Below are 22,390 nucleotides of genomic sequence, written 5' to 3'. Positions count from 1 at the left end.
CCTATTCTTGTATTTCCCCCCGCTGTCTGATAATCTGAAACACATTAGGGCATGGCATGGGTTGCTTTTCAAAAGGCAGGACTACAAATTCGATACAAAAGACACAAGTGTATGTTATTTGCAAATATCAATTGGGGGAAGCTGTAGCTCATTAGTATCCTGAAATTATTCAATGATGGCATGGATGGGACTCATCATTAGTCATTACGCCATCACGTGATTTATATTTTAGTATTGCAGAAGAAATATTTTGTAACTAATCAGCTTTTTCTGTCAACGTGAAGAACCTGCTGCGTCACGAAAGACGCTGAGAGTGTTGATTATCACAAACACTAACCACCCAATAAATGCACTTAATATTTCATAACTTGGAGAACGTAAGGTCCTAGATGTGTAGAGATACTTTATTGATAGGCTATAGTTAAAAAAAGGTGAATTTTTTTAAAACAATGCGCACGTTTTGAATGGCATTTTATGTTATGTCAAGTCAAAGCAAAAAAAAAAAGAAGAAGCAAAAACTGTCTAATTTTCTTTCTAAAAACCAAATTCCATTTTATTTGACAAAACAAACCAAAGCGAATGAATTATAGTCGTCAGAATTTTATTTGACCCACCAGAAGTTCGAGGATAAGCACAATTATTCGCTCATCACAGCACATCGGTCAAACACCCGTAACAGATTCCCAATTCGAAATAACATGGACATGCGGCTTGCGTTCTTCGTGACATTTGCCAATTACATCCTTTTTTTTTTTGTTGTTTCGTATTTTGAATATAGCCTATTATAATTTGCCACTTGTTTGAAAGCACGACACACACAGACTTCAAAACGGGGCCCAAGATAGAGGTTAGTTCAGTTCAAACTGATCGACATCAGAGATGAGGGTATAAAATAAGCATAGCCTTCAACTAAATTATTTGTATAACAGTACGCAAAGAAAGGAATGCCTTAAGTTTAAAGGGGGAAAATGTGGAACACAATATAAATTTACATGAAAAAAGTCATGCTCAGTATTTTAAATGCCATGATTATTTAAGCCCAGCAAAGACAAAATGCAAAACAAAAGAGCCGGTGTGTTAAAAAAGAAGAAGCCGCCATTAAGCCTCCGGTCTGAAAAAACCCAAACAAACAAAATAAATAATAAATGTAAACAATAGATTTGAATTAGATAATATTGTAACGGTAATATTGTATTAGATTCCATCATATATGATATTTTGAATTTATTTACAGAGATGAAAAGAAATTATTAAACATTTCAGCAGGCGCGTGAATGAACATCACATCATTTTTCACCGCTAAATATTTGCCATGACAATAATATAAAGTCAGCGCTATTTACAAACGACGTGCTGCATGTAAAACAGCCACGCAGCCTACTATAGGAGGTGATCCGGCGAGCAAATGTCATCCTCGATATCCACATCGTCGTCGTTTTCTTCCAGCAAATATGTGTCCCGCTCCAGTGGACGTTTCAGTTCCTTGCCGCTCTTCTCCGTCAATTCGCTCTCGTTCGAGTTCTCTGCGCTTCTCTCCAGCTGCCCGGCTGGCTTGTGCTCATCCTGGGCTTTCCTCAGCTGCTTCTTGTGCTTCATCCGACGGTTCTGAAACCACGTTTTCACCTGCATGAGGAGAGTTCAATTCAAATTCGGACGCCAACATTAAACGTTGCACGTAATCGTGAGAATTTTCCGTAAGTGTTAGTTTTTGGCCGTTATACTGAATGTCAAATTTGTTAAACTTCTATATTAAATAAACAGCTAATTATCACTATCGGAACTCTGGTGTGTTATTAATTAATTATGTTAATAAGTTCTTGGACAACGAAGCGACACAATAAATGACATTTAAATTGCAGGTTTGTCACAGCGCCACAGAACGCTTTCCACCTTAAAGCGCCTTTTTTTTTTTTTAGCTTGTAAGAGCGTACCTGCGTTTCGGAAAGGCTGAGGGCAGTGGCAAGCTCCACTCTCTCCGGCGTGGACAAGTACCGCTGGATTTCAAACCTCTTCTCCAGACCGGAGAGTTGCAAGTCGGAGAAAACCGTCCGGGCCTTCCTGCGTCTGCAGTGCTTCCCCGGTAAGTCTACGTGGTGCTGAAACAAGGCCGGCATCTGCATGCCTGCACGGGGAAAAGGGGAGGGGGGTAATAATATAAAATGAGTCTACAGTTGACTGTCTATTAATTTATTTAAATGGCCTAAATGAATACATGTATCAATTTATTTGAATATAAACGCTCTATTTAAACAGGGGGAGGAAAGTTAAGAACAATTATTTACCATCAATATCTGCCTTTACGATTTACCTTACGGGAAAGGGTATATATTGTGCTTATTGATTTAATTTTGAGAGGGGCAAAACATCAAAAGTAGGCTATAGTCCATTGGATGCATTTGCTGTTGAAGAATGAATGGCAAATTAAAAATATAGGCTATACTATTATGCTGAGGGCAATAAACTTTACAACCGCCAAATTATATAGCCGACTCTTTTATTAGACAAAATTGAAGGTAAATATACGAATCTTGCAGCTTGGGCTATTTTGCCATATGGCCACTCACTGTAAAAAAACAACAACTGTAATATAATATAATTGTACTTTTTTCATTTGACAGTTTTTCCTATATATATCATTTAATTTACAAAAATAAGCTCTGATTTTACATGTCAAATGTAAAATAACAAAATCACTGTAACTGTAAAAACAAACAAACAAAACCATAGAAATACATATATAAATATAATTGTAAATGTAATTTCACAAATACTTGTCTGTTATTTCATGGAATAAAATGTAAAATTCAACTTTAAAACCCTAAAAACAAATGGGGAAAAAATATTTATATTTACTGAGAAATTAACAGTAAAAATGTGTAATTTTACCATAATTTCTTTGTGAATTGACAATTTTTTTTTAAGTGAAAAGAACTACAATTTCTGTAATGTCCTATAATGGTATAGCATTCATTGAATTACCATTTATTTTAAAAGGACATCTAATGAGATATAAACTGTATATATAAAAAAAATGCTGCAGCTGGGGCGCCAGAAAAAAATAATACTATGTAGCTATATCGTGATCTGTACTTACCAGATGTAAAGAAGTACTGGTGGTGTTCTGGTTTGTGGAGCGGATGGTGTGGATGTGGGGCCAATACTGGCGTTGGCATCAGTGGGTATCCATACTCCAGGATGGGCATCCGTGAGGCCACCGAGCTACAGAAAGGCGACGGAATAACTTCTCTCAGCGGCTTAGGCTTGTGCAATAAGATGTCTTCTATAAAAAACGACGTCGACCTCTGCGTGGGACCTGCTGTTGGGTAATTCATGCTCATGATGAAAGTTTTTGCAAGTATGCTGTGACTTTTAAACATGCATCGGCGCCTGCAGCCTCTTTCTAGTCGCCTCTCAGTTTTGCTCCTAAGTGACAGTCACCATGTCCTGGAAGGGCAGATTGTCATCAAGTTCTTATTCAGACAGGAGTGTGAAAATTGATTTCGCCATCAGCCAATTAGAGTCCAGATGGGCGGGAGAGACGGTCTGAACTCCGATTGGTGGAAATTGTGCACTTGGTGAAACGGCGATCATCCAGAAAAGCAGAGTGCGTGGAACACATCGTCATTCGGGTGGAAACAAATACTTAAAACAGGGCTTATTTGGTTGCCAGGCAACGCGGCTGTTTTTATGTGCAACCATTTACCTCCTGCATGGGTCTGGGGTGTTTCTAATTTCTGCATGAATCCGCATATGATTTGTTTAAACAACGTCAACATTAAATAAAAAGGTAGTACTTTATATCCAAAATATTGTTCTTTTTGGGAGCAACAATATTAAGTGAGGACCAGGAGGGTAGCTATACACGCTGCTTAAATGTATTTACTTATTTATTAGATTTCACTCCCCCATGCATGTGGATAAAATTTTTCTTGGACCTGTTGTATTTTTCTAAACCAGTGGATTTTTGTTGTTGTTGTTGATAAACTTTAAAGTTGCCTAAAAAGTATTTGCAGTCTTTCTTCATTTCAGTTTTTTAATCGGGTGTCGCGGGAGTAATCTCTCTTGCAATTCCATCCGAATGGACTGTAATTGTCGGTATTAAAATCTACGCGAGTACACCGTGCCCATTTACGAACCAAAGCTGTTTGCTATAATTTGTTGATATGGTGCCGTCATCACATTTCCAATCACGACAGTTAATGCGAAAGTGCCTTAATGTAGGCAGAACCAGCCTGCAATGCTATGTTAGGCAATTAGGAAGAAATTAGAGCGGAAACTCGAATCCTGAATGTGCAGGGCAGGATTTCCATTTGATCAGATGGACGGAGAACAAATTAATTACAGGGAATCAGCAGGTTTGATTGTGTAAAGTGAGAGTCATGCACTTTCAGATATGCCTGCAGCTCAAAAACAATATTTCATATCTATAGGCTATAACCTGCCCTATAAAATAAAAAGGCATGTCATTCAAATGAAAAAAGAACAACCGTAATGTGACGTTTAGAGCAAAATAAGAATAATGGGAAGAAAACATGCTACTCAAATGTAAGCTCTTATGTAGCATCTGAGCATCACACCGAGATAACTAGTTGCTTTTAGAGAGGAAATTGGAAAATAAATGGATCAGATGGTGATCAAATCGCCTTTGGGATTCATTCTTTGGACACTCTTAAGCGGCTTTGTGGCAATTTCATTAGGTCGAAATTGGAGTTGCAAGACAGTGCGTCAGTTAATTCTTTACGTGCAGGCTATACGTTTGGGTGACAGTGTAATTTTGGAAATTTTATTTTTGTTAATGTATAGTTGCTGTACAGAAGTGTTACATTTCCATCTATTTTTTTTCGGCGCACATGCATTGCAAGTCATGTTTATTAAATATTTTCACGTGTTTGTGCATTCAATCTCAGTGGGGTAAACTCACATTTTAATTTTTTTTCTTCGAAAAACGTAGAATTTGGAATGGCTTATTGCTGCACGTAATTGCTCATTTGTTGAGTTCTGTTTGATCCATTCCCCATTGACAGTTTGTTCCTGCTGCAGCATAAGCTTTTGATGAATAATACACCTGAAAAGATACTCTTCATTCAGTGTTTATTAGGTTAGTGTGTGTGTGCTGCACTACGTCATAATGTGTCAGTCGATTTGTTCATTTTCAGTAAATTTATTATGACTTTAGTCAGTTTGAAGTTCATTTCGTCTTTGTTTAACGGAGGGGCACCATCTAGCGATTAGTGCATTTATGTACTTTTTTTTTCACCATATGTGAAAGAAATTCTCAAAACAGGATATATATAAATACTAGAAACTTTAACCTTGAAATGTAATTGCGGGGGGAAAATAGGCAATAAGTGAATTTAATCAGAATATTATATTTATACAGTGCAATCAATGCAAAGGAAGGAGAAAACCACAATTCTGATTTTTTTAAATAAAGTCTAGGACTTCATCATGTGAGATAATTCTGTGTTTTTGCAATGCTTATTCTAAATGTCACCAAAGAATGGCAATGAGAAGTCTGAGAAAAAAGCACAACTAAACCACCACTGTATTAAAAAAAGATAAAGAAATAGGAAAGCACTACATAAATCTCTGATTTGATTCCTCAGCAGAAGAAACTATTATCATGGTTAGACTTGAGCTGCTGGCTAACTGAATTATAATAGCAGCATGTCAGGCTTGGTGTTAACATCAGGTTGAATGGTCCTTATGCGCAGCAACGTGCTGCATTAAGCATTTCTGCTCGACAAGTCAGATGGCATAACAAGCTCCGCTGTCAATACGTTAGGAGCTACTGGGATGCCATCTGACTGAAACATTTATAACAACAATCAATTTGATTTACGTTACAACCTCTGTCATGAAAGGGAGAGTCAACCTTAAACATTTCTTGACAATAATATGTGAGTTCACTAGTCTAAACATGACATATGATTAATAATTACTTTTGTGCAATATGAGTTATGCGGCAAAATACAGCCATTTTTATCCATCTCAGGGGCGGCCATTTTGCCACTTGCTGTCGACTGAAGATGACATCACAGTTGCTTAAGGCTCAGGCAACGACCAATCACAGCTCAGCTGTTTTCTGAAGCTGAGCTGTTATTGGTTGTTACCTTGGCCAGTAGCTGGGGCAGAGGCTTGAACCGGCTTGGTTGGTTGGTAGAGCTGGACTTGGATGATCAGTTACTTGTGAAGGTGCAAAAACACCTTCCTCAAATCTGGCTGCATTGTATGACCAATTCTTTCAAAAATAATAACACAATTTGTACAGATGCATTAAAGTCAAATTTAGCACGTAGTAAATTTGACAATTTTATAAATGTTATACAAATTACGCAAGGTAAGTTTGTTATACCCCACCAAAATAAAATAAATGGATCCAGTGCATAACAACCACACTCTTTGTGTTATTTGTGTTTGAAGGTGCCCCTCTGACAAAAGTTCTGGCCCCAGTGTCATTTAGCAAAATAAATAAAGTTTCTGGGTCTCCCTTAGAGATAGGGTGAGAGGTTCCGTCATCTAGGAGTGGCTCACAGTAGATCCGCTTCTCCTCCAGATTTTCTTTTTCCTTTTTTTTTTTTCAAGTAGCACATTTTGCCTGCTATGTGCTTGTTAGCTCATTCAAACCCCCAAACATATAAATATGTTTTTTAATACTTTGTTCTGCACTCCCCAAAACGTATTATACGTTGTTTTTAAAATGTTTTTTATGCTAGAGCATACAGAAGATTTTGATACAGCTTCCGACATGAAGAGGTGGCTTAAAGCAATAGTAGTTATTACAAAAGAAACGGCCAGCAGGTGGCAGCAGAGTTTAAGAGATCACCCAAGGCCATGTTACAACAAGCTCTTTTTGCCAGTGTTTTCAACAGGTTTGTAAATAATGATGAAACTTAGTTATAGGCTACTGCTAATTGCCGCAAAACAGAAACAGATACAAATATATTTTTGTCCTGATGAAAGAAGAGACTCTAATCTTTCTTTTGGTAGGTTCCATGTTTTTGTAGCAATAGAACAGAATATTCTGTGGACCTTGCAAAATCAGTCAGAATCCAGTAGAACAACCGGGAGCGAAAGGCCTTGTTTCAGTGAAAATGGCTGGGAGAAAATGAGTTAATATTTACAAGGTAAGCTTCAGGAGCCTTTCGTACCAGTTCTGAGTGAGAGTATCAATAATTTGACAATTCATTCCTGAATTATTTGGAGCAATACAGGCATTGATGATGGCCTGACGATGCTCAACAACTGCCCGATGGGCAAACTGCAGCTTGGTGTGTAACAACATGGATGTTTCTTTGAATTTTGGAAGAAAATTTACGGGTTAACTCAGGGAGGATTAAACCCACGCAAGCATGGGTAGAGCATTCAAACTCCACAAAGAAAGGTAAGCGACTTGAAATTAGAACACAGAATATTTTACACTTTGAGGCAGATGCCAGCCACGTACTGCCCAATGGTAAGTTAGCCATCTACATGAATCCTTAATAGAATGGCCAAATCAACCAATGTTCTCATTGTGTATGATCATTTCCCAAGCATACAATAGCAACAAAGAATCTGATGCTTGTAATTACTGGACTGCTGATCCTGTTTCCAGTATCTGTCGCTGTGGAAACGATACAGAGGATGTTCCCTATGCCAGGCCAAACAACTCTCCACCCATGAATCCTGACCTGGAGAAATAATTACACTGGGTAAGGTCATTTATCCACACCTCCACTCCACCTCACATACCACTAGAGATTAAATGAGTCCTCAAGTAATTTGAGTACATTGATTAAAAAAAAATGCTTGAGGATTTTTCTTCTGCCTCAGGTTCGCTCAGTTGGTGTGCAATTTCGGTTATATTCAGCCATAACAACAATTCTTCATTCTATGTACGACGGTAACTCACCGCCAACGTGGTGAGAAGGCCTGATGTGGCGACTGACTTGATATGACTCGTCTTCTTGACTTAAGGCTCGATAATTGGAGCCCTTTTCTTATTGATCATGAAATCATTTTCAATCGCTAATTAAGGATGCTAAAAAACAACCTCAAATTATTTCCGCTTGCTGACATTGTTCTATACAGCCAGCGTTCATAGTAGCTAGCAGCTAGCCGCTAAGCAAGTGCCCCATACTGTAGGCCGGTATGATCCATCAAATTTCTTTTCAAAGGCAGTTTAATGGGCGGAAATCACTCTGCACACTTTGAACCTGACAGTCTGAAACAGTTGCAGTAATGATCATCAACTAGGCTTACTCAAGTGTGCTGTTTTAGACGCTACTGTGGATCTTACCTTACTTCGTATCATAGACCAAAATCTCACTAATATTTATAGACAAAAAAATAGTTTGCTGCTATGTATGATTTAAATTTAGGACAAAATAGGCTGACTATCTTATATATATATATATTAACCAATTAAAAAAAATATTAACCAATTAAAAATAAAACTCAACAATCTGAATCTACTAGAATGCTAATAAGATTCAAATTGGCTCAACAGTTAAATCTTTAATGTGTGTCTATAAATCTATAAGTTATAACTAGTACTGTTACTAATGACTTTTTAAAAATAAATAGTCTCCTATCGATTATTCCATCGATTAATTGATTATTGTTCTTTATCTTCTGTACAGATATGCCACAAACGCCAACAAAATTAGCCTACGCTAAACGGATCGCGATTAGCATTATCCCTGAATAAATTTAAATCATTTATTGTACTTTTCCCAAAAATCACTTCCTAGTCCAACATATGAAAAATCCAATTTGATCAAAATATTAAATGGTAAATAGAGCACACTTAAATAGCGCTTTATGTTTACTAAGCCTCATTCAAACATATTGAGTTGTCAAAACCTACACTGGCCATTGATGCAGCATACCAACCGCACGGAATGGTTTTTCAAATAACTTACTTTATGTTCCAGGATCCCACGCCATCACCCTAATGTTTTTGTTTGGTTCTATTCCATTTTAAATCCATAAACGTGATGAGTACTCGCTTATTGTAGCTTCGTACTTGATAATGCTACTAGCTAATGCTAATCTAGCTCATGGTATGGCAAAGTGAGTTTGTTTCTAAGGTCTGCCTGCGTCCGCGTTTGCAAACTTCCTTGCGTCTGTTGTTAAGTGCATTGTGGCCAACTGGGTCAATTTGGCTCGGTTATTGCACACTTTGGTGGTGTAAAACCGTAGTAATAGTCCTTATGGCAAATGCTGGATGGCTTACAAGCCTGCCTGCTACTTGGAGAAGTGAGTCTTGCTCTATAGATACTGCCTTGTCTTGTTGCTGATGCACGCAAGGCCGCTATATTAAGTGTTTGGCTCCAATAAATTCATTAGAACTAGGGGTGGAAATCTCTCCAATGAAGACGGTTAGCTACGCATCTCAAAACATGGGATTTGATCCGATACAAGGACGGTTCATTTTTTAAATGGAACGACTCGGTACAGTTCGATTCAGTAAGATTACGATTCGATTTGGTGTAGCGGTGCAATGATTATTTGATTCATCGATAACTAGACAATTGTCAAATGATAATTATAATAATTTGAATGCCCCATTAATTGTCTGCATATCTTGTTTCATTTAAAATGATCTAAATACGTATACTCGACGAAAATAAAATGAAACGGGTTCCAAAACAGTTCACGACCACGTACCTGTGATGTTCTACCTTTGTGCTCGTCATCCCTCTGCGATCCTGGCTGAGCGTCCTATTAATGTTCTTTTACACACTTAAAAAAAAAGTGAGTATATTCCTCGTCGTGTCGAAAAAACACCAAGATTTGACAAGGGTTCGCGTCCTGAACTGGCTAAATAGTTCGTCTGCCGTGTCATCCTTCGTTTTCCCCCACAAGCAGGTCCGGGGGGTAATTCAAAGTTGTTTTATGCAACTTGGGGGCAATGTAGTTATGTTTTGGAGCAGAAACACACAATATTCACGTTTTCACCCTTCCTTAGGTCGCGACAGAACAGCTTGCTTGCTACTCGCTAGCATCAGCATGCCTCGCCGGCAGATGTAAAGAGATGATGGCTTGGAGCAAGGTTGTGAAGAACTGTAACCAATCATGTGTGTCACTGGCCACATCGAGGATTGTGGAATTACTGTATGCAATTTGCATATGGCCACGTTTGACAGATAATTTCTCAAAAAGCCCTATATATCCCAATTATAGTAAATCTCTTTAAAATTGAATGAAATAATGGCAATTATATTTTTTTCAATTTACTCATAAAAGCAATTTTGCATAGAGCACACAATAAAAAATAAATAAAAATCCATATATAAGATGAAACAAAAAAATCCAGTGACCAGAAAAAAAAGTCCCAAATAAAATATAACTAACTTAAAAATAACTTATTTTTAAGAAATAGAGTGAAGTGCAAATAATTCAATTCAATACAATAGTGCAATGCTACAATGTTAAGAATTCCTCAAGCTGTTTAGTGTATGATGTTTAATTATATCTTGTTTTGAAACCCATGCTTTTAATTTGGAAGGCTGCTCTGTATAGGAATTAGTGTACATAAAACCCAAAGGGAAACGAAAAAGCGTCTAGCGCCGCAGCTCAGACGACGTTAGCAAGGCAAGTAAGAGCACGGCTAACCTAAACGAGGCTATTAAACACGGCAAAGTTACGTGCGCTACAAACATATATGAACCACAGATATAGGTGCTATTACTCAAAACAAGAGTACTTACTTATTCTCAGTAACGCACACCGAAATGGCGCTGTCGGAAGTTATGAAATGAACAAGTGTTACCTCATATGGAGACACAGGAAATGAACGAGACGGAACAAAACTTTCGATCCTCTGACAGTTCCTGACCGAAAAATGGCCACAAGAGCGAGGGCCGATACCAGCATCGAGTACCGATACCATGAAATGTGGCCTGGTATCAGCCCGCTACGGACACCTAGTTTTGTTACAAACATCAGACATGTAGCAGTGCTAATTTTCTCCCTTTTCAGTCTAAAGAGACCACAAACCCTAGGAAGCATCTTACTAGTGTTTTGGTGATGGTTGGTCGGAGTCCGTCAGCAATAAGTGTCCGTGTGGAAACACGAAACATTGTTTCTGGCAACTTCCAGGTGCCGCAAATATGTAAAAAAAAATAAAATAAAATAAAGTAGCTTTGACGCATTGCACTTGGTCCACTTTCCCCCCAGCCCTAGTTACAACCCTTTTTTTTTAGGCTGGGAAAATACATTATTTGGGGTACTGTATCTTTTAGAAGGACTCCATTACTACAAGAGATTCAGTATACACACGTCAGGAAGCAAGAGTGTGTTAGTAATTGCTTTCTAATCAACTAATTACTGCTGCTGGATTGAGCTGCAGGGTCACCAGTTTGTGTACAGTCCACTCGGTTATTAGTCCCTCAAGAGGGGCTTACGTGAACCCTTATTGTCCATGCACGCATGCACATCTGCGTGTGCTTGCACCAGTGCGCACACACTCGAGTGTATTCTGTGATGCTTTGATTCTCATTGCTTTGCCGGCAATCCAATATTCTGCAATCATGCCCTCATTCTACTCAAACTATTTTGTAGATTCATTTGAGTCCAAACATACTAGCAATCAGTCGCTCAAAATATATTTGATTTGATAACCACTCAGCCATTGTATTTTATATATATATATATATATATATATATATATATATATATATATATATATATATATATATATCTATATCTCTCTCTCTCTATATATATATATATATATATATATTTGTGTGTGTGGTAAAAGACTCGTTCGCACTGTGATGGTGTGTCCAATTGAAAATCGGAATTTAGAACTCTAATAACTACTGTTGCTTCTCCCAGCACCTCCCAGCCTTATAAAAGCACAACAAAACATGTAACTATAATGTTTACATGATAGTCAGATAGCATATAGCATTATATTCATTCCAAAAACATGCAGAATATAGAGTGCATACTACTATTGCTCAAATTCAGCCTACGTAAGTTCCAGCTCACACAATAAGCAGAAGATTAAATTAATTAAAAGTTCATTTGTATCTTTTATACATCAATGTAGTGCTATTTGAATGTGTACTACGGCAGTACTGCAGTTATATTAGCATAAATACTAGGGCTGTCGAAATTAGTGCGTTAATTTTGATTTAATTTAGGTTTGTGGTTGGAACATATTTGTACCAAATGGTACCAATTGCTACTTTTGAGTTAATTTATAGTTCCTTTAATGCCACTAATTTTTTTAACGCACGATTAATGACCGCCTCTTACTTGGAAAGCCTGTACTGGGGGAATTCCAATCGCAACTCAGCAGACACGTCCACGTCAAAATTTAACAGTAATAAATGTAATAATAACGCATATATTTGTGGAGACCGGGGTCCAGTTGTATTTTACAAATTCAAATGTGCATTATTTCACAATTTACTTCATGTTGAAGATTAGATAGCTCTTAATATGAAAAGAAAAATGCACTGAGCTGTCACCAATGTCTTACAAATGCAATTATGCCATCTAGTGGCAGAAAAATGACCTCAACACAAACAAATATCACACTCGTTTTTTTACAGTACAGTATGAAAACGTATTGTACATTTTATTGTACATTTAGAATAGATATTAAATTATAAGATTATTCATGAGTTAACTACTGAAGTCATACAATGAATTACAATTACAATTACATTTTTGAATCACCTGACACCTTTAATATATATAGGTATTTATTTATTTTACAATTTATACAATTTTCTGCAGAACTGCGGCTCCATGACAAGTTAAAGATTTAGGCTAGAATGAGAACCCATCCATTTACAGTACCTATCCATCTTTGTTATCAATTATCAGCCCCAAATTTGGTGGTGAGGGAAGGTGCTGAAAACACAAATATTGACACAGCAAGTTGGAAGGATGATTGCATCGTTTCAATTCAAATGAGCGGCTTTGGAGGTGGCTAAGCAAGGCATTTGAGCCGTCTTAAACTGCACTTGTGACTAGTAAGTCATTCAAAAAATACTTGCTTGAATATGATTTTATTTGAAAGTTTTAGGTTAGTTTTCCTGACAGTTAATTTGGTGTAAATTAAAGTAATATAATTGCTAACTGTAGCGTGAAAACAAATGACTTATTAGCCATCTTAAACAACAGATGTACATACTTATTCTCAGAGTCCTGGTAACCATCATCAGCAACTGAAATAAAATTTCAGTTTGATTGGGAGTAAAGTAGCTGCTTAATAAAACAAACAAACATAATTGGAGAGTTCAATCAAGCAAAGCAGTGAATTTACATCCCAAATTTGTAGCACGTGTGGCGTGTGCACATGAAACAAGCATATGTTATACGGAACAGCTCACACCTGTGTATATCTGTTCGTGTCTTCTGACTAGACCTCAGGGTGTATTTCCTCTATTGTGCCTCTTTCCCATATCCAGGTTCACATTGCTTTGACACACACATGCACAAACCTTGAAGATGAAAGGAGAAGAGTAGCTCCATTACCTGCATTACAGCAAGTTGCATAGACCAATTGACAGTGACAAAATGCTCCAGAAAAAGCATTTTTTCTTCCCCCACAGATTTGAGTGCTGTACTTACATATAACTTCATTTTTATAGACCACAGCCTATTTTCTTCCACCCTGAGGGTTGCAGCCAGGGGGCATTTGATATCCACAGCCAAAGTGGACATTATGCCTCTGTGACCAAAAAAGAAAATCCATATTCTGCCAATGCTTCCGTTTTTTTTTGACAGTTTATAGCCAATCTTCATTTGTGTGTTCATCAATGAACAAGGTGCTAATTAAGGACTTTGAAAAAAAAAAAGGTGCTACAAATACAGTATGATACACACACATTACATGTAAATACATCATAAAAATACTGATCTTATATCCACAAGTGTATATATGTATATATAAACATGTCCTACGTAAGTCTAATTTATATTTAAAAAATAATAGATTCTTAAAAAATAGCATGCTTAAAAGGTTAAAGTTGAAGGAATCATCCATTTGTAACTTTTTTTGTGTGTGAATTTGTTGGATTGTCTGGTCTACAGTGTGTTATTCAACATGTCTTCTGCAAAAGGTCACAATGTTGAAACACACTCAAAAAATTTAACAAACTTCACAAGTGTGTAATAATTGTATATTTTAAATATAAAACAATGGTTATGAATTTATAAAACAAAGTGAGCTTCAAACAATATTTTCCATAAAAATCTACCTGTCAAAGTTGTGTCTTCAGTTTGTGTCAATTTCTTCATAATCCGCACCAAATTAGACAAATGCATGGTCAGATATAGCCCTTGACAACCCCCTTTCTTCTTCCTGACTGTGCTAAATGCAGCACTACCAGTAATTTTCATGCAAGTTTTACATAAACAATATTGATATTGCTACGGTCAGAGCTGGAACATGTCAACAAAGTCTCTCCTTTATTTGATTTGATTTATTTCTTAAAGCAGCACTGAATTTAATTTTGGATTTTTAGTGAAGTCATTGGCACAGCCAGCAATGGAGTAAAATCCACCTAGCTGAAGTGCACAATACTTGTTTTGGCAGAAAATTACATTTCATTTTGTCAGCTTTTTCAGATTTTAGGACTGATGGAGTTGACAATATCACCGTTAACTAAAATTAGAGCTGTCAAATCTGAATAATCACATTTTAGAATTTTGATTAATCACTATTAATCGCTTAACAAAAAAGCCTTTATTTAATCAACATTTTTTCCCGCCAAATTTTAAGAACACCAGGTTATGTGTTAATTATTTTGACATTTAATGTTATAAGGACGTCTTCAACATTTTTTTATCTACTGCACATGCTCATCAATATTTTGACATGAACAAATATTCTAAATGTGATACGCAAACATTTATTAAATGCTTTACTTTAATGCATGTAATTGTGTTTATTGCTCAAACACAACCTGTGCTACCTTAAACGTAGCCATCCACTGTCCCGCTAAAGGATAATCTAAGGTCAAACCTAATAATGTGATTAATCTGCGTTAATTCATGATTAATGCGCAATTTGTGATTAATTAATCAGTTAACGCTTTTTTAACTTTGACAGCACTAACTAAAATATAATATTTTGTGGCCATAATAAGGTATTAAAATATTATTTCAAGGCTATATTAATAATATATGAATAAACACACAACACAGAAAATAATACACAAACATCCTTTCGAACAAATCAATTAACCGAAAAAGGTATCGGCAGAAGCTCTCGTCTTATTATTGGCTATCCTATACAGTACCATTGTTTCACATAAAATTCCAACATTACAAAACAAAATAAATAACTACTACACTCACATCATAGTTCTTAAATGTTTTGCATTTTATCAATAGATTTTTAAAATGTTTTTAAATTTTTTATTTTATTTTAGAGCATACTTGATGCAGCTTCTCAACTGCACAGAACGGTTGAAGCAATGGTAGTTATTACAAAAAGCGGCCAGCAGGTGGCAGCAGAGTATAAGAGATCAACCAGGGCCATGTTGCAACATGTTGCCAGTGTTTTCAACAGGTTTGTGAATAATGATGAAATTTAGCTATATTCTAATGCTAATTGCTGCAAAACTGAAACACATAGAAATATACTTTTTTTTCCTGATGAAAGAAGAGACTCTAATCTTTATTTTGCTAGGTTCCATGTTTTTATAGCAATGGAACACAATATTCTGTGGGCCTTGCAAAATCAGTCAAAATCCAGTAAAACAGCCGGGAGCTAAATTAATGCGAGAATTTCTTGTGATTAATCAATGAGTTAATGCTTTAAATTTTGACAGTACTAATCCATTGAGAAGCGTCTTTGAGTGTCCAAAAAAAGCGCTATATAAATCTGATGCATTATTGTTATTGTTTTTATTATTATTATTATTATTATTATTATTATTATTATTATTATTATTATTATTATTATTATTATTATTATTATTATCAATCATCCAAGTATTTGCGAGTATGTGCGAACATATTTGCGAGTATGTTCAAATATATTTAAAAACAGATTTACAAATACATTGAAAGTACTAGCCAGACACATTGGCAGTAGCACACGTCTGTAGTTTTGCCAGTGTAACACAAATGCACAAAACACACAAAAGAAAAGTTTACAGTGAGGAACTGGAAAATACTTTAAAGCACCTCTGGTGTCAATCATGATTATCTATAACGATGGGCCCATTTTGACACTTCAGAATCAAGTCACAGCAAACAGCACAAGGAAGAAAAGCCACACACTACAAAATGGCTTTTTGCTGATATAATTTCTGGGGGAAAATGACAAAACACAAGCTGGAATGATGTGTAAAGTCAAGTTTGGTGAGAGAGAAAATGGAAAAATTTAGGGCTATGTGCCACACTAATGGATATCCTTGGAGCTGAGAGAAAATGGGACCCAATAATGTGTCCTTAATGTCTGCCAGCGCTGTTTCTGAAAACGTATCAAAAGAAAAGTCCCCTGCCATTTCTGCAAGCAATCACTTAATGGGATAGGTAAATCAAAAAAAAAAAATATGATGCACTATCCATTTCTGTGCTCTGCAAATGGAATGACGCTGTTGCTTTATGAACAAAAAGAAATCGTAGCACACAAAGAAAAGCACAAGCTCCAAACAATAAAAAGGTGAAAACACGCCTTTCAAAATTCATTCAGCCACAGAGCAAGCTGGCAATCTCTCATCCTTAAGTGCAGACACTGACAGGAATTTCAATTATTTCATTAGGGAGAGAAAATAAACAGACTTAAGTGTTGTGATTTCTGCAGTCTTTCATAGATCAATCTAATGTGTGCTCACACTGGAAATCAACCGAGATTGAAGGGGAGTGAGTGAAGTAGAGTCTCCCTAAATCGTGCAATTAAAATAGTAAATTAGTTTCTTGATATATTCATTTAAGTAGTTAAGTGGAGAGGTTTTTCTCCCGGCAACTGTCTCATGGGTGGATGAGGAGAGGCGGCTCCATCCACTAGCTGGATGACAATTGCCATTCATTTACCCAGGAAAGCCTGAAAGCACTTGCTGCACAAATTTTGCCATTTGAAGGCTTGAAAACACCATCACAAGAGTTGATTTAACCATTTAGGCAGAGTATGTTGCCAACATAAAGGTTTCCAAGCATTTGCTTCACTAATGCCAATCATTTTTAGAAGCCCCATTAAACATTGTGCTGGCCTTGTGCTTTATAAATGGCACAGCTGGGAAATAGTGAAATGTCCCTTTTTTTTTCTTGTTACAATCGATGTCAAACACTCTATTCATAAACGAGCTAGAGGTTGCTCATTGATGCCATGTGATTTGTTTATAAGAAAAGGTCATTTAGTACCAGTCACTAATTTACGACATCACATTAGGGCAACGTATAAATATATATATATATTTTTTTCTAGAGGGTGGGGACAATATTCAGAGAAAAAAAGTCATAAACTCGCGAGTTTCTGAGTTTTTTTCTCACTTCATAAAGTCGCAAATTTGTGAGTTGTTTTTTTGTTTCAAATTTGCCAACTTTAAAAAGTGGCAAATTTGTGACTTTATAGTCGCAAATTTGCGACCTTATAAAGTGGCAAAAAAAGGCATGCAAATTTGCCACTTTATAAAGTCCAAATTTGCAAGAAAAAAAACCTAGTAAATTTACAACTTTATTAAGTGGCAAATTTGCGAGTTTCTAAAGTGGAAAAAAAAAACCTCCGATACTTACGAGTTTCTGAGTTTCTTTTCTCGCAGATTTTCCAGTTTCTTAACTCATTAATTTACGACTTTATAAAGTGGCAAATTTACGACTTTATGAAGTCCAAATTTGCGAGAAAAAAACCTTGTAAATTTACAACTTTATTAAGTGGCAAATTTGCGAGTTTTTAAAGTGGCAAAAAAACTCAAACTCTTAAGTTTCAGATTTTTTTATAAAGTGGCAAATAATTATTTTTTTCTTCACCCCAATGAATTCCAATGTGCGGTAATGGGTGTGACAATCAGTGGTACAACTATAAACAACTATAAACATAAAAAAAACTTTCCTTATCGGTTCCCAGAATGCATTGTGTAGTGCAATGTATTTAATTAATGAAATTATAAGGATAATAAACCTTCCCATATGTGTGTTTGCGTTCCAGTAGTTGATAATGTGTCATATTTAATACATTTATGTTTGATTTATGTTGCCCTGTTTTTGTATTTATTTTATTCTTATTTAAGAAAACTGTGACTTTAAGTTATGTTTGAAATAGTAGCATCCAGGTCAGACATTAGATTGTGTGTAAAATAGTGATGCAATGTTCACCGGCCCACCACTGTTGCCAGCATCCAGATGTTGCTTAGATCTTGACACTCCTTAACGCCCACCAAGGCCACCCACCAGCTGAGTAGGCCTCGCCTGCTCCATCCCAGAACCATGTTTACCAACCCATTGTAAATATTTACAGCAGATATATTGCAGCCACAATACAACCTTATCACGACAGCCTTGAATGTTACATCAAATGTCCAAACAGAGATAGAGCCAGACAAATACATTCTTACAGGAACAGCAATACATGTTATCAATGCAGGTATATAAACAAGAGTTAACATTGGCATTGTCAGCAAGTAATCATGTGCTACATTTACATTATTCAAATCATAACAGCTCTACTTTTGGGTTAATTAATAATATGTTACAATAATGTTATTTGGGTAAAACATAATCCAACATTTAATGATGTGAGTTACTGATTGCAGTTATTGTCTCTGAAACTCCGCCAATTCTACCACTCATTTCAGGATCCATATTTTCGTCTCAGCTTTTGTTTGAATGAAGATCTGACAGGCTTTTGTCCATGTGCTCTCGATAAGTTCATTCTCAATTGTCGCGCCCTTCTGGCAATGTCAGCATTTCATTTTGTGAGATTTTCATTGACGTAGACATGTTTACCTTTAAACTTGTAGTAATCTCTCTTCCTGTCAACAAACCTAATCAGAACTGCCGGTGGTGGTGTCCCCCGGTTGGAAGCGAAAAGCACATCTGAATGTGCGCTGGATCCTCAATTAATCCCAAATCTCTGAGTCGAGTTGTTACTTGCTGTTCCACAGTGTCATTTGCTGAAGCTTGGTCAGAATCAACTGCATTTGTGCCAGCCGCAGCTCTCGCCAGTGGGCGCGGTTTAATCTGGATACCTGTAACTATCACATGCAACAATGTAGTTAAAAATCCCAATGTCAACAAATTGTTAGAAGTCACGAGCGAGTGCAGAAGCGTCCTTCCTCGACAGATGCGTCCTTGAGTAATACTGTATTTGACTGACACTGCACATTATAGAAGTATAGTATTTAACAAGGCGATGTGTAATTTGGGAAATTCAAATGGATAATATTAAGATTTTACAGTTCTACTGTAGGCCTATATATAGTATCTCACAAAAGTGAGAACACCCCTCACATTTCTGCATAAATCTTTGTATGGGACAATCTTGAAGAAATAACACTTTGACACAATGAAAAGTAGTCAGTGTATATCTTATATAACATTTAAACGCTATATTACCAATAACATTTTATAAACTTGTCACTAGGAATAAAAAACTGTTTTTAGCAGTTAATCTCACATATCCTACTCATCCACCCATCCATCCATCCATCCATCCATCCAATCAACCAACCAACTCTGCAGCATGGTGCACAAGTGGTTATCATGTCTGTCTCAGTCCTTATGCTTCAGATTTAAATTGAGGGTTCTCACTGCTCAAGCTCACACCTGCATTTCAAAACCATGCATATTAAACATACTTAAGACAGAAAGACCATACAAATATATATATATATATATATATATATATATATATATATATATATATATATATATATATATATATACACACACAGTACATTTTTCCCCCCTGATTACTCTTTATTAATGAGTCATTGGTTGTCATTTCATACTTTGTATTTGTATAGTGATTTAAAAAATAAAGGGAAATTTATGTTAATATCCAAAGTAAAAACAGATGATTGCAAATGTCTTATTTTGATTAAACACAGATGATAATCAGTCTACTCTCATGAAGGACTAAATAAATCAGTGAATAACTACTGTTTATATGCTGAAATCAGAGGATTTGGACAATTTTTAATTAAAAAATAGCTCCAAACGTTTACTTGATTATTAACTCATTCACTCCTAGCCATTTTCCCTGAAGCAACCCCCTTCACTCCCGGCTGTTTTACTGGATTCTAACTGATTTCGCAAGGCTTACAGAATATTGTGTTCTCTCACTATAAAAACATGGAACCTACCAAAAGAAAGATTAGAGTCTCTTCTTTCATCACCCAAAAAAGTATATATGTATCTGTTTCCATTTTGTAGCAATTAGCATTAGAATATAGCTAAGTTGAATCATTATTCACAAATCTGTTTAAAACACTGGGGGAAAGAGCTTTTTGCAACATGGCTCTGCTTGATCTCTTATACTCTGCTGCCACCTGCTGGCCGTTTTTGTAATAACTACCATTGCTTCAAGCATTCTCTTTAGTTCTGAGGCTGCATCAAAGCCTTCTGTATGCATAGTAGCATAATAAACACATAAAAACGTCTTTGGGAGCATGGTAATATTTAAAATAGAACGTATTTATATGTTTTTGGCAGCAAATGAGTTAAAGTAGTTGTCGATTAATTTGATTACTTATCGATGAATTGATTAATTTTCAGATAATGTGCCCCAACTGTGTATACATTAACAAAATGAGGTCAACTTGGTCTTGACCTCAAGCGTGCTTTTCACACATTCAACAACTGTCGAATATTGCTGTATGAGCAGCACTTGTAAAAATGCATCCAAGATCAGATCCACCAAGAGGTCAAGCCTTTTTTCACAGTGTTGTGGAGAGCACAATCACAGAAACGTCAGAAGGCAGCTCAAAGGCCACAGGAGCCCCATGCTGAGCTGACATTCTCATCGTGCCTTGCCCATTAATTCTGTCATTGTTGCTGCCCTGGCCTCCCGGAGTCCTATCAAAGACTCAATAAGCACTGCTTAACGAAAAGTCCATTGCCAATTCTCCTTATTGCTCCCTCTCTCTTCACTCTCTTTGCTAACAGCATATGGGTGTGTGTGGAGCAACTGCCTTTCACTGCAACGTGGCTGGGCTGAAAAGACCATTATTACCCTGTAATTGTGGGAGTCAAACCCAATTAAGCAAATCTGTATGGGGGCAGATGCTGCACCCCCGCCCTCACTCACCACTTCATTTACTCTTTTCTCCCGCTTACTGTTACTTCGCTTACGGTGGCGTGATCTCTGATACCGGATGAACAAGTCGTGTCTCAGACTCCCGACTGGGTGGCACATTGCTAATTGAGTTCTTGCTGGTCATTTGCTCCTTGGAAGTGAGCAAGAAGAAAAAGAGAAAACTGCTGCCTTGTCTGCCGAGGCCATGGGAAGAAAAAGTGAAACGTCACTCCTGTTGGCAGAAAGCGAAAGAAAAAGAGGCAAGCGAAAGCCATTTAATCCGCAGGGAAGACAAGTGAGAAAAGAAGGGCTTATATGTTCACTTGCTACAGCAGGGATCCATGCGGTAGCGAGGGTCTCCAGCTCCAAAAGCAAATGCTCCCATTGAAGCATCACAGCCCCCGTGGAGCCTGACACTTCCTGTCTCTTGGAGGCTCACTTCTCAAATTAAGAGAGTAGAAATAAAGCAATGTTCACGCTGACATGGATAAGCCATCTTGTTCACAGTGCTTTCTTGCCATTCAAACCACTTGCTATGACCTATGTAGTATGTTTTCAATTGAATATTATTTAATATATATATATATATATTCTTTTTATAAACAATGTAAAGTTTTTGACAAGGAAGCATGCATGTTAGGGCTCGGCCGATTAATCGGCTGCCGATTATAATCAGCCGATTATTGCCCTTCAATCATTAGTCAAAACAATCGGCCAATTGGGCCAAATGGCTGATTATTATCATCGAAGAAAACCAAAGTTTCCGACGCTGTGAAAGTACCCTGAATGCACCATTTTGTTCGCGTAGCATTAGCAACTAGTCAGTGTGTAGCGTATGCATTCTGGTTATTCTGATGTCCCTAGGCGTCCTTTAAGCTGTTTAATGACAACCCAGTTGGAGTTAACTGTAAAACTAAACACATGACGATAAGAATTACATCCACTGCATGTTTAAATACAAAACATGCTTAATTTTTAAAACATTGCTAGCCTGGTGCTAATGCTAAAAGCGAAGGGAGGATCCCATTTAAATGCTAACAGGAAGTTAGCATCGACTTCTGGAGTGTTTTTTCTTCAAATAACAAATATTCACACACAAATGCTCTGGGAACACATACCCACAGGTAAGATAACGCCACACAAAGGCACAAATTCTTCCCATTGTGTGAAAAAACGAGTCCAGTAACTTGTTTCTGT

At 36.7% G+C, this 22,390-nt stretch overlaps 1 protein-coding gene across 2 annotated transcripts; it reads right to left on the bottom strand.

Annotated features, from left to right (window-relative positions):
* Nucleotides 1–674: 674 nt before the first annotated feature.
* Nucleotides 675–3,454, bottom strand: bsx (brain-specific homeobox). Of its 2 annotated transcripts, none has more exons than XM_086099063.1 (3): nt 3,095–3,454; nt 1,932–2,122; nt 675–1,623 (listed from the first exon to the last, which is right to left on the bottom strand). In XM_086099063.1, exons 1-3 carry the CDS (start codon nt 3,375–3,377, stop codon nt 1,381–1,383), a joined length of 717 nt encoding a protein of 238 aa, XP_085955189.1. In that variant the 5' UTR covers nt 3,378–3,454; the 3' UTR covers nt 675–1,380. The 2 variants fall into 2 exon arrangements, with proteins under 2 accessions (XP_085955189.1, XP_085955190.1); XM_086099064.1 differs by having other exon boundaries at nt 675–1,605.
* Between the last annotated feature and the right edge of the window lie 18,936 nt (nt 3,455–22,390).

The sequence above is a fragment of the Leptonotus elevatus genome, chromosome 16, assembly GCF_054856555.1.
Source record: "Leptonotus elevatus isolate MCC_2025b chromosome 16, RoL_Lele_1.0, whole genome shotgun sequence".
Taxonomy (NCBI): Eukaryota; Metazoa; Chordata; class Actinopteri; order Syngnathiformes; family Syngnathidae; genus Leptonotus; species Leptonotus elevatus.
The sequence above is the reverse complement of the archived record's forward strand: the minus strand, read 5'-3'. Positions and strand labels throughout refer to the sequence as shown.